We start from the raw sequence: 12892 nt of genomic DNA, 5'->3' as shown, positions 1-12892 counted from the left end.
GGAAGAGGCATCTGCCCAACTACATGTTTGATTTATTTGTCCAAACCAGAAGCCTTATTAATGTTTTAAATAGCTTTATACCTAGTTTTCAATGTCTCATGACATACAGTGGTACCTCGGGTTACATACGCTTCAGGTTACATACGCTTCAGGTTACAGACTCCACTAACCCAGAAATAGTGCTTCAGGTTAAGAACTTTGCTTCAGGATAAGAACAGAAATCGTGCTCTGGCGGTGTGGCGGCAGCGGGAGGCCCCACTAGCTAAAGTGGTGCTTCAGGTTAAGAACAGTTTCAGGTTAAGTACAGACCTCCGGAATGAATTAAGTACTTAACCCGAGGTACCACTGTACTTAAATTCCTCTTTGAAATAATTTCTGCATGCTTGAGTAATGCTGTAAGGTTTGACACAGTGCTATTAAGAAATTGGAAACGTTTGGGGAGGGTCTGCTTGAGATGCAACCACAGGCAACTGACTGATTCCTTCATTTGCTCCTCCTGCCTTCACTTGCCTGTTCTGCAATAGGTTTTTTTAAATATAATGTGTCTTTGTATGTCATTTCCACTAACATATTCATTTTGTGCACATTACCCCTCGATATGTGCATTTTTGGAAGCATTATTTGGCTGTAAAACTGCATCATGCAATTCGGATAAATGTGAGTTTTGAAGGATGGTTGTGTTTTGGTTCTCATATTGTTTCCAAGAGTAAGAATTTGATAGATCTGGCTTTAAATGTGAATGAAATATAAGTTCTCCCCAATCCCTGCTCATGAATGGGAAAGTTAGTGTTTGCTTTGAACAAGAATAAAGCTGCCCCAAGGGGACAAGATCAATCTGCCCATATTGATGAGCAGCCTTGGGGCTCCCGCCAGTTGGCTCCTGCCAAAAAAAGCTGCACAGTTTTTGGTGCTGCACCACCCCTCCTCTTCCGCCTCCTCCGCATCACATGGCCCCCCACTCAGAATTTTGGGTGGAAGGCGTAAGAGTCCCTAAGACCCTCAAGTGTATGTGTTGTGGACAGGGTGAGGGTGGAGGAGGCAAGTGACTACTGTTGGGGAGGAGAGGTGAAGCAGTCATGGCGGAGAGCGAAGGTAAGCCAGGGCCCACCAGTGGGGTTGTTGGATGTGGAAAGTGGTGAGCCCCAAAGAAGAGAAGGGAAGCTGTCCAGTGAGAAGGGGCGGTGGATGCATCTCCAGAGGGGGTGGGCAGGCATTGCAAGTGTGTTGAGGGTCCAGGTCCTGTCCCAACTGGCATCACCAGGATATTGGAGGATATGTCACAGTAGCGCTGTTAAAGCCAAGTTGCACGCAGGCCAGTACCTCCAGCAGGTTCCCGAGTAGCAAAAGAGAGGAAGGTGCTATTGGAGACCCCCAGCTCCAGATCTCTGGTGCCTGGCCCCAACATGTGTACTGTGTGCTGCTGTTTCTGCTGATCTTGAGCAAAATTCGTACCATGCATTCAAAGCAGGCATGGCCAAACGTGGCCCTCCAGCTGTTTTGAGACTACAACTCCCATCATCCCTAGCTAGCAGGACCAGTGGTCAGAGGTGATGGGAATTGTAGCCCCCAAACAGCTAGAGGGCCAGGTTTGGCCATGCCTGATTAAAGCATTACAATAACACTTTTAAAAAGCCATGGCTTCCCCCCAAGAAGGCTGGGAAAGAAGGTTGGGAAATGTAGTTAAGGGTGCTGAAAGTTGTGAGGAGACCCCTCCATTACCCTTCCAGAATGACAAGGATCCTGAGAAGTGTAGTTTGTTCAGAGTTCTTAGAGTTGTTATGAGTCCTCTTAGTTTCCTCACAAAAAATAAATAAGCTGGCCATTGCTGGTGTGCAATGCCTGCCACCCATAGATTGCATATGGCATCTTAAAAGCCTGGGAAATGTAAGCCTTCAGTTGGTACCACAAAGGTAACACTGACGCAGCCAGGAATCCTTCTCTGCAAAGCAAATCCCAGAGGCAACAACAGAACACATCCTTGGATCTCTCCCTCCCTCTCTCATGTTACCATACATCATTTCCTTGGCAGGGCTGTTGTACCTTCAGAGCCACATAACAGGCCAGGCCTTCTCACCACTGCTCTCAAGAAAAACCCTTCACCTGCTATACTCCTGCCTGTTATGCTGCATCTTTCCCCCCCACCCCAAGTCCAGAGAAGTACTGATGAGGAAGTCTGCACCTGCTGACTTTAAAAAGGGCAGACTCTTTCCATCAAAGCTTCGCAATGTGCTTGCCACCTGCCCTCCTGACCATTCTGCTTCAGCCCCCACTTCCAGTCCAGGTGGCATCATTGTGGAACAGTGTTCTGCTGCTCACACGGAGAGGAAAGACAATTCAAGTAGGTACACATGATGAAGATCAGGATACTCCATGCTTTCTTTTTTATAAAAAGGCAAAGCAGCAACTAGGGAGGCAGCTTCAGTGGTGGTCGGGGGGGGGGGTTGACCCTTCCCTCCCAAACCTTTTACTTGATCTAAATTGCCCTCAGAAGTTGCCAGCAGTGTCTCTTTCCTCCCCACACCCCAGAAAGAAACCTCTAAGCCACAGCACAGACAAATGTAAGCTCTGAATTGCTCAAAATTCAATTTTTATTTAAAGTGGGAAATACCCTTAGATAATGGCAAATGCCCTTAGATCATGACAAATGCCCTCAGATAATAGTAAGTGCCCTCAGATAATGGCAAATGCCCTCAGATAATGACAAACACACTCAGATAATGACAAACACACTCAGATAATGACAAACACCCTCAGATAATGGCAAATGTCTTCAGATAACACCAGACAATGATTCCTTCTTCACCACACACATCAATCTGGTTTGGGAAGAGGATTCAGTACGCCTCATTCAGTGGTGGGAACACATCCTGAATCACAGCCTGGATGTCCTCTGGATGGAAAAGAAGATAAGAAAAGTGAGTCTTCCTTACAACCAGGCCCAGACTTATCACCGGGCATTCTTAGACAGGTAATGCCCCCTCCCATGACCTGGCAAAGCCCAGTTGGGCTGCTACCCACCCCCAACATCACCACCCCCATTGCCAGACCATTGGGGGACACCGGCCTCCACCACCTGGAGCCAGCATCCCCATGGCATCTGGGAACAGCTGTTCACTCTCCACCTTGCTTGGGGGCTTTGAGGCAGGGCTGGGATTTCAACCTGAGGCAGGTGTGTTACAGCAAAGAAGTGAGCCCTCCTCAGGCCCCAGTTAGGCTGCCAAGGATGGCTTTGGGGTGGAGAGTGAGCCCTGTGGGTTTGTTCTGTGCTTGCAGAATGGACAACTTGCCTTCGCTGATGTTTAGGAACAGTGGAGTGAGCTCCTCGGGGAGGACCCTTATTATGACCCCAGGCTGTAGAATGAAGAAAAGTCTGAATTAGGTCCTTTTTAAACCCCAAAGCATCTACTAAACCCCACTTCCTTGCCTCCAAGGAAGCCCACCTCTGTGGGCTCTGCTGCCTAGTAGGCAGAGACCAAAGGGCAGCACCAAAGAAGTGCACAAAAAACTACCACCTGAATAATCCTGGACACACTGGGAGACCATGTTACTTCTCTGCCCGACACCAGGTTTGGATGTCTCTTTCACTGAGATAGTCTTTTGTAAGCCACTTTGAGAAACCTCTCTGGCCCATAAAACAGATACTTACAGTCAGATGATTGTATTTCATAGCGTTGGCAAGCAGGATGTTGATACTGCTTGTAGCCAGTGCTCTTTCAAGCACATCGTCTGAATTGAAAAAATGGGCCAGTGCCTGTGGGAGGAAAAGCACCTTAGTATCAGAGGGCTGGTTTCAGCTACAGAGGCAAGCTACCAATTCCACTGAGGACTCTCCTGCACTATCTGAGGGAGATCCTTTGTTCAATGTTCCAGACAGCTCAAAAAGGCTATCTCCCAAGTCACTGAGCCCCAAATTTGCTTTGCCCCCCCCCACAGCTGCTGCACCCAGGTGGAGACTGAAGAAAGGGCCTTGACAAGGGTGGCCCCCTGTCGGAGTGGCCTGCCCTTCCCCAGCGTGTCAGGGGACACCCATGTTCTGGGTTTGTGATGCTGCCTGATCAAGCTTTTATGCCAGCAGGCTCTGCTGAATTGAATCAATACCCTCGTCCCACCAACACACTTACTTCCAAGAGGGCTCTTAGGCACTGAGCGGTTGGGTCCTCAGTCAGCAGGCGCCTCACAATTGCATGAAAGAGCTGCTTGAGAGCCTGGTGGTGAAAACCATTTTCACAGAGGTGGATTCACAGATTCACAGGAGGAGATGATGTGGAAAGACATGTGGGGGTGTGAGAATAGTTAACAGATTTTTAGCATTGGATAAGGGTGGTACTAAAGCAAACTGGCAGAATAGAGACAAAGGCCAGCTTCAAATGAGACTAAGAGTTTTCACTCCTGGACAAATAATGAGGCAAAATTCACTTTCCGAATGGAGATGACGTTAAAAAAACCCAGTGAAACCAAAAGCATTATCTGTGTAGCTAAGCTTATGGTCTCGCTGAAAAATTAGTAAGAAATGAAATGATGTGCAAACTTTTCAGGAGATAAATTGAACCAATAGAAGTCAAGAGTAATTATCAAAGCTACAAAGAATTTACCTCCCTGTCAAGATTGCTCAGTCCAGGAATGTGAGCAATCGGAAGAAGCATCCCACGGATGATGGCCTTTTTCCTAACAACCGCAAATGCTGGTCTCACGAAGCTGTCACGATGAAGCAGAAAATATGAGATTGAATTTCCCAAAGTCCTATGGATGATTTTCAGGCTTGTTGGGAACCCCATAGCCTCTAATTTTGGACCTCTCAAGCATGTACATTTAAAAGCTACACAACCCACTGAAAAACTAATCCCATGTCAGACAGCTCCCTATTGACCCATCAAATCCCAGCTTCTGTTAAGGAAGGGGAGAGATTGGGGGAGGGGATACATCCAGCCCTGGAAGCATAAAAGCCACCCATGATTTTTCTTTTCTTTTTTAGAGACAGAAGCTTCCATTGCTCCATCCTGCCTACCCTATCAGCTTGTTGTTAAGCTCACCATGGCACTCTTGGCCCATTTATTCAGTCCCTGCTATTTCCCTGTGTTTTGATTCTTCCCTCTCAGTCTAAATTGCCAGCTGCTGACTGCCCTTTCCTCAAGCAGCTCACAAACACCCCACTTTGCCATTTCTAATTCCCAATTGCCCAAACAATGCTAACAACATACGTGAGGCAGATGACGTCATTCATTCCCCTTTTCAATACTTTGAAGGGGACTGGAAACATGTACCATCTCTCCATGATGTCCTGAGAAGAGTTCAAAGAGCAGAAGAGCAAAGTTAGTTCCCCATGGAATTCAGGGGGGCTGCTCCAGCCCCAGACTCAGGGGTTGACTTCAATTGCAGTTGGAATGCCTGTCCCAAATGCCTGCAAATTCTTCTTCTTTGCCAGACCCACAAACTTCCTTTTCACAGACCCTTACCCAAACCCCACCCCCATCCCTTCCGCCCACCTCCCCAATGGATTTCTCATCCTGAACCTCACTTACCAAAATGACCTTGGCCACAGCATCTTTCTGATGCACCACGGCATTAGGAGCCACATTACGGGTTTGATCACATGTGAAGTGCACACAAAAGAGGAAAAAATAATCCCTGGCCAAATCCTGAAAGTGGAAAAAGTCAGGTTTTTAATCAGGAATGGACTTTCTCAACCTCACACCTGTGAAAGCCATGGGGGGGGGGAGGGATTGCTCCTGGATTCCAGGAGACAAACATCAAAACCGGCATTTTCCTGGGCTAGTGGGTGGGGGGAGGCAAGGGGGGACTGTGCTGAGGGGGGGTCTTTTACCTGCTCCCACAGATACTAACCTGGAGAGCGGTTTCAATGGCCTCTTCCAGCATTTCTGCAACTGAAAGAGGAGAAAAGGATGTGAAGGAAGGTTCATCCATCTATTTACATCTCATGCATCAATTTTTTACTAAACCTCTTGCCACCACTCTTAGGCCTCTTCAGAAGACCCCTTCAGATGACCCTCTCTGCTCCCCGTCTCCATCCCCCCATTCTCTCACATCTCCCCTTCACTTTGGCCAAGCCCCCACCTCCTTCCCTCTCTCCTGCTTGTCTCTCTTTTCTTTCTTTAATGTGTTGTGGCTTTATTCTGCACTGTAAGGCTGGTGGTGTATAAAATGGCATGTGGAGTGGAGAGACTGGAGAGAGAGAGGCTTCTTGTCATGTCCAATGGGGTCATACAGTGACACTGGCGAGTGGAAGATTACAAGCAGACCAGAGAAAGGACTTTTCCACACAGCATTGCATTGCTGAAGGATGGAACTCCCTGCCACTAGATAAGGGGATGGCTGCCATATGGGACAGAATAGAGAAATTTGTGGCAAATAAGGTCATTGGCAGCTAAATATTTCACCCAGGAAGAGAGGCAGCATGTTTTTCAAAAGAACCTGTTGTTGGGAATCACGGTTCCTGTTGTGGACTTTGCCCTAAATATCTGGTTGGCCACTAGGGGAGCAGACTGTTGCACTAGAAGGGCCACTAATTTGCTCTCACATGGCTCTTACAAAGAAGCCTGAGCATCAGCCACCTTCTTATAAGACTCCTTGCTCTCAGCCTGACCTCTCCACAAAACAAGACACCTCCCCAACAGCACCTTCACCTAACCTCCCTTCCTAGGCAGATCTACTACAACAACACATGCACCACTTTCACATACTTGTAGAAGAGATCCTTAAAGGGGTGACCTTAAAGGAGTGACCTCTGCAATCCCAAGACAGTAGGCTTTGCGGGTGGTTAAGCTAAAAGAGATGGGGGAGAGGTGAGAATGAGACCCAGAGCCAGAAATATTGTGTCAAGAATTGTCCCCTGTGGAGACCAGAAAACCACTGCAGAATAGCCCAAACAGAAAAAATGTGCAGCCCTCTATGTTTCAAACTATTGAATGGCAATTCAGTGAAATGGCCTCTAGCATTTCCAACACATCAGCATCTCTGGAGAGGGGCTGCTAAAACCTCCACTCTCCACTGATTCAATGAAGGCACAATGATGGTCCCCCAAATCTTGGCCAAAGCCACATTCATCAACTGCCCATCAGGGTTCAGTTGCTCAGTAGCCACACAATGAAACCGCTTGCACCATTACAGCTTGCACCATAAAAAATCCCCCAACAAGGTTTGATTTTACTCAATAGCAACACAGTGAAACAGTTTCCACCATCACAGCTTGCACCAATTTTTTTTTTTAAAAAAACAAACCATCCAGAAACAAACCACTCTATGGATATAAGAAACATAATGGCCAATATGGAATGTATAGAAATTGATACTGTACACACACACACACAATTATTAGCAATTGAATGTTATTTGCACATGCACTCATAAGTAGCATTGTCAAAGCAATGAGGGGCTGCTACAGCTTCCTCTCTCCACTGATTCAATGAAGGCACAATGATAGCCCCCCAAATCTTGGCCAAAGCCACATTCATCAACTGCCCATCAAGGTTCAATTTTGCTCAGTAGCAACCCAGTGAAACAGCTCAGTGAAACAGCTCAGCAGCAATACAGTGAAACTGCTTGCACCATTACAGCTTGCACCATGAAACCCCCCCATCAAGGTTTGATTTTACTCAATAGCAACACAGTGAAACAGTTTGCACCACCACAGCTTGTACCATTAAAAAAAAAAACGCAGACACAAATCACTCTTTTTAAGAATATACAAAACTTAGTGGAAATGGAAAATGAAATGATATCATGACCAATATGGGATTTACACAGAAAATAGAAAATTAAGCCTATAGAAATTTATACAAGATTAGAAATACATATATAATTAAATTGAATATGATTTGGACTTGTACCAATAAGTGGCAAGGTAAAAGGTAGAGGTAAAGGACCCCTGGCCAGTTAAGTCCAGTCAAAGACGACTAGCACTATCAAAGTAATTAAAGTAAATATAACTCCCATCTGCCCACCCCACCTCCCTAAGCCCATCTAGTTGGGAAATGAATTAAAGTCCCTAACAAAAATGGGGGGAAACCAACAACCCATTCTTACCTACCTCAAGGCAATGATCCAAGCCTCACAGCACACCGGACAAAGTGAAACAGATATAGGAAGGAAGGAGGGAAGAAACCAACCACACCTCCAGAAAATCACACCCCCAAAAGAACCACCTACATCAGTGACGTGAATGAGGCATGTGTCCTTCCAGGCAAAGCAGAGGAGTAAACTTCGGTCCTACCGTATCTACAATTTCCTGGGCTTTGACATGCCTCCAGTCAGCTTTGAACTTGTTTCTCAAAACAAAATGAGCTCACTCATTTGTTTAGATGGAATGGCAGCGTTTACTGCCCCTCTAATCAAGAAGCCAAGGTCTCCAGCAGCCTTATCAAAAAGTAGAAATATGTGTACTAAGTTCCAAGGAACATCTGCAGATGAAACACCAGCTTGCCCCAGTCCTGTGTTTTTTTAGATTCATCATGGCTACTTTAAAGTGCACAGTACAGCAAACCTTCCAAGTTTAGGAGAAGGCCTGTAGATCAGTTGTGCATGCTTGACATGCAGAAGGTCCCAAGTTCACTTCCCAGTGGCATCTCCAGGAAGGGCTGGGGAAGAAATAAAAAACCGTGCAGTTTCTAGTTTTATAGTCCTGTTTCATCGTTTATCCTAATAACAATAAACCTTCTCCCAAGACATGCACAGTATAGAAGAGTCTTTCTATATAAGAACACAAGTACAAAAATCCTGAATATAAGAGGAAGGACATTTCAATAGTGAAAAGGTGACTTTTCTTCTCTTTCTTTCTTTTTAACTTTCGTGCACCAAACTATACTCAACCTAGGAAAAAAGGGGGAATCAGTGTGTTTTTCTATGGTTGCCACAGGCACACAGTGGGGGAGGGGAGGCTGAGGGGTTTGTGCACCCAACTGCCTCTCCCCTGAGATAGGGAGACACCTACCTTCCAACATTTCCCCACTGAAAATAGGGACGTCCTATTCCATGATAATAATAATAATCATAAAATCTTAGAGTTGGAAGGGACCCCAAGGGTCATCTAGTCCAACCCCATGAAATGCAGGAATCTCAGCTAAACCATCCATGAAAATGGTCATCCAACCTCTGTTTAAAAACCTCCAAGGAAGGAGAGTCCACAACCTCCCAAGGTAGTCTGTTCCACTGCTGAACAGCTGTTACTGTCAGAAAGTTCTTCCTGATGTTTAGTTGGAATCTGCTTTCTTGCAACTTGAAGCCATTGGTTCTACTCTCCGGATCAGGAGAAAACAAGCATGCTCTCTCCTCCATGTAACAACCCTTAAGAGATTTGAAGATGGCTATCATATCTCCTCTCAGTCTCTTCTTTTCCAGGCTGAACATACCCAGCTCCTTGAAGCACTCCTCATAAGGCTTAGTTTCCAGACCCTTGATCATCTTGGTTGTCCTCCTCTGCGCATGTTCCAGCATCTGTCTTAAATTGTGGTGCCCAGAATTGGACACAGTATTCCAGGTGGGGTCTGACTAAGGCAGAATAGCGGTACTATTACTTCCCTTGATTTGAACACTATACTTCTGTTGATGCAGCCTAGAATAGCATTAGTTTTTTTTGCTGCTGCATCACAGTGTAGACTCATGTTAAGCTTGTGACCCATCAAAACCCCTAGATCCTTTTCACATGTACTGCTAGTAAGCCAGGTGTCCCCCATCCTCTATTTATGCATCTGGTTCTTCCTGCCTAAGTGCAGAACCTTACATTTGTCCCTACTGAAATTCATTTTGTTCGCTTGTACCTAGTTCTCCAGTCTGTTAAGGTCATTTTGAATTCTGATTCTGCCTCTGCTGAATTAGCTACCCCTCCCAGTTTGACGTCCTCTGCAAATTTGATGAGCATCTCCTCAATTCCTTCATCAAAGTCATTTATAAAGACATTGAACAACAACGGGTTCATTTTCCAGAATGATGAGGAACCATTAATGAGTACTCTTTGGGTTCAGTCAGTCAACCAGCTACAAATCCACCTTACAGTTACCTCGTTCAACCCACATTTTACCAGCTTCCTCGTGAGAATATCATGGGGGACTTTGTCAAAAGCCTTACTGAAGTCAAGATACACTATGTTCACAGCATTTCCCGGATCCACCAAGTTTGTAATTCCATCAACAAAAGAAATCAGATTGGTCTGGCATGACTCCTTCTGCAGCCACACCAGTTCCTTAGATGCTGCCCACTTTTCTTTCTTGTTTTTCTTTCTTGTTTTAGTATTTACACCCCAGCCAATCTGGGTAGCTTCCAACATATATAAAAACATAATACAGTCATATCTCATGTTACGTCCGCTTCATGTTACGTTCTTTCAGGTTACGTCCCGTGGCGACCTGGAAGTACTAGAAAGGGTTACTTCCAGGTTTCGCCACTTGTGCATGTGCAGAAGCACAAAATGACGTCACGCGCATGTGCAGAAGCAGCAAATCGCGACCCGGGCGTGCACAGATGCGCCGCTGCGGGTTGTGCTCTTTTCATGTTGCGAATGGGCCTCTGGAACAGATCTAGTTCGCATCCAGAGGTACCACTGTAAAACATTAAAACACGTCCCTATGCAGCGCTGCCGTTAGATGTCTTTTAAAGGTTGCTTAACTGCTTGGGCTTGGGGGTCACAAACCTCCATATCCTCCAACGTTTCTCTCATGAAAATAGGGACGTCCCAAGGAAAAGCAGGACATTCCCGGATCAAATCAGAAACCTGGACGGCCTCTGTAAATCTGGGGCTGTCCCTGGAAAATAGGGACACCTGGAGGCTGAGAAGACATAGCAATAAGAGAGGTGGCTGTCAGGTGGGGAGCAAAGGGCTTGCATAGTGGAGAAGAGCAGATGGATGGAGGAGGCAGCAGCGATGACACAAGCTGCAGCGGGCAGATCTGCCACCCCTCCCAGGCGGCCCAGATCCAGCATCCACAGCAGATTCTTCCACTCTGCTTCATGCAAAGGCCGGCTCAGGGATCACATACCCTCCAACATTTTTCCAATGAGCTGGCAGAATCCGAGACCAGGGAGAAGAGTCGGTGGAAGAAGACTGGAAGAAATTTAAAGTTTATTTACAGAAACATTGTAAAATAAAGGAATGTTAGAAGGATGTTGGAATGAAGTTATGTGGTTTTAGCAGAAATGTTATAAAGGATTAAGAAAAAATAGACTGTTAATTGGTGAAAGGAGGGAAAGTAAAGTTACATTATATTAAGATAAATTATAGGACAAAAACTGGGAAAGATGGAAAGGATTTGCTAAAATAGCTAACCGAACTAGAATACAAAAAAGGGAGGTGTGAGGAGGTCAAGGAAACAAGCAAATGAAAGATAAGTTACGGGAAGGTTCGTTGTGTTTTTTTAATTGTTTCTATTTTTCTGTTTTTTCTTTCATTTTTTCTTTCTTTTTCCTTATTGTGATGTGTTGTCTTGTTTTTGTGTAATTTGGTGTTTTCTCTTTTTTCTTTTTGTAACCTTTAAAACTTTAATAAATATTATTATTATTTTTTTAAAAAAAACATTTTTCCAATGAGAATAGGGACGTACGCCGGCTCCCTTGGCCAATAAAATGAGATGAGCGCCTTAATCCCAGAGTCGGCCATGACTGGACTTAATGGTCGGGGGTCCCTGTACCTTTAAGGATTAGGATCAAATCAGAAACCAGAACAGCTTCTCTAATTCAGGACACCTGGAGGGTCTGCTGTGGACCAGGCAGGAGGAAAAGGTTCTGTTAACAATGATGCCTCTGGAAGGGTCTCCATCCTGCAACAACTCACTAAACACTTGCGGGGGGGGGGAACCCACTCATGTTTGGGGTGGGCCCTTAGAAGCCTACAGAGATCAGGAGAAAATCCTCAGAGCTGTAAATTTGACAGCACTAATGCAAGAGAGTATTATAGAGTCAAGAAGCTTCACACAATATGCAACATAAACTACAACAAAGCTTTGGAACTTTAGAAGCCACAGTGAGGAACTTTAGAAGCCACAGAAGCAGGCGACATGGCTTGGGAAGTTGGAAAATAGCCTTGCACTCTGCAGAAACACCTGCATCTCTCCCCCACCCCCTGGAACGTAATTTCAGAGGAAAGATAAGATATGCCTGACTGACTTTGGGTAATGTCCTTGATGCAGAATTGCAAAGAAATCCAGCAACTTATCTTCCTTTTTTCTGGACAAGAAAAAGAGATAAATCTAGCAGGAACCCTTTACAAGACCAAACTGAAAACAACATGGTAGCTTCCCTAAAACCTACTAATGAGAAAGAGATAGAAAACAACATTGCTCTCCATAATGAATTTTGTTCCAATGGAGGGACAGATCACAGATTTTAGGGAACACCTGGCTGCCATCACAGAAATTGCAAACCCTACCAAAGTACCATATTTTTCCGTGTGTAAGGCAACCCTCTTTTTTTTAACCCCAAATTAAGAAATAAATATTTCTTGAGTTGTTCAGCTTTTTTTGCAGAGGTTGCTCAAAATTGTTGAGCTTCTTAGAGGGGAGGTCGCTGCCACCAATCACTCACCTGCCCTAATGTTTAAGACAACCCCCAATTTCTGCCTTTAAATAAAGAAAGCAAGAAAGCAAAAGACATTGTCTTATACAGTGGTACCTCGGGTTAAGAACTTAATTCGTTCACGAGGTCCGTTCTTAACCTGAAACTGTTCTTAACCTGAGGTACCACTTTAGCTAATGGGGCCTCCTGCTGCTGCCGTGCGATTTCTGTTCTCATCCTGAGGTAAAGTTCTTAACCCGAGGTACTATTTCTGGGTTAATGGAGTCTGTAACCTGAAGCACCTGTAACCCGAGGTACCACTGTACAACAATTGTAAATACGTTAATCAGCCAGAAGTATGAAAGACAGATCAGTCTCTTCAATCTCACTCCAAATT

General features: G+C 45.3%; 1 protein-coding gene and 1 long non-coding RNA gene across 3 annotated transcripts in view; one reads left to right on the top strand and one right to left on the bottom strand.

Annotated features, from left to right (window-relative positions):
* Window positions 1-12892, top strand: part of LOC309362329 — a 368586-nt gene that overhangs the window by 205120 nt on the left and 150574 nt on the right. The gene's annotated exons all lie outside the window — the stretch shown is intronic.
* LOC309361845 (uncharacterized protein) lies at window positions 3039-8093 on the bottom strand. 2 transcript variants are annotated; one of them, XM_081897081.1, is made up of 8 exons: window positions 8045-8093; window positions 5842-5882; window positions 5520-5636; window positions 5199-5278; window positions 4593-4695; window positions 4122-4205; window positions 3647-3751; window positions 3039-3351 (listed from the first exon to the last, which is right to left on the bottom strand). In XM_081897081.1, exons 2-8 carry the CDS (start codon window positions 5872-5874, stop codon window positions 3199-3201), a joined length of 675 nt encoding a protein of 224 aa, XP_081753207.1. In that variant the 5' UTR covers window positions 5875-5882; window positions 8045-8093; the 3' UTR covers window positions 3039-3198. The 2 variants fall into 2 exon arrangements, with proteins under 2 accessions (XP_081753207.1, XP_081753206.1); XM_081897080.1 differs by lacking the exon at window positions 8045-8093 and adding an exon at window positions 6699-7065.

Source organism: Podarcis melisellensis (genome assembly GCF_964234715.1).
Source record: "Podarcis melisellensis genome assembly, chromosome: Z".
In the NCBI taxonomy this organism is placed as follows: Eukaryota; Metazoa; Chordata; class Lepidosauria; order Squamata; family Lacertidae; genus Podarcis; species Podarcis melisellensis.
Note: the sequence above shows the minus strand (reverse complement) of the source record. Positions and strands in the feature narration are given on the sequence as shown.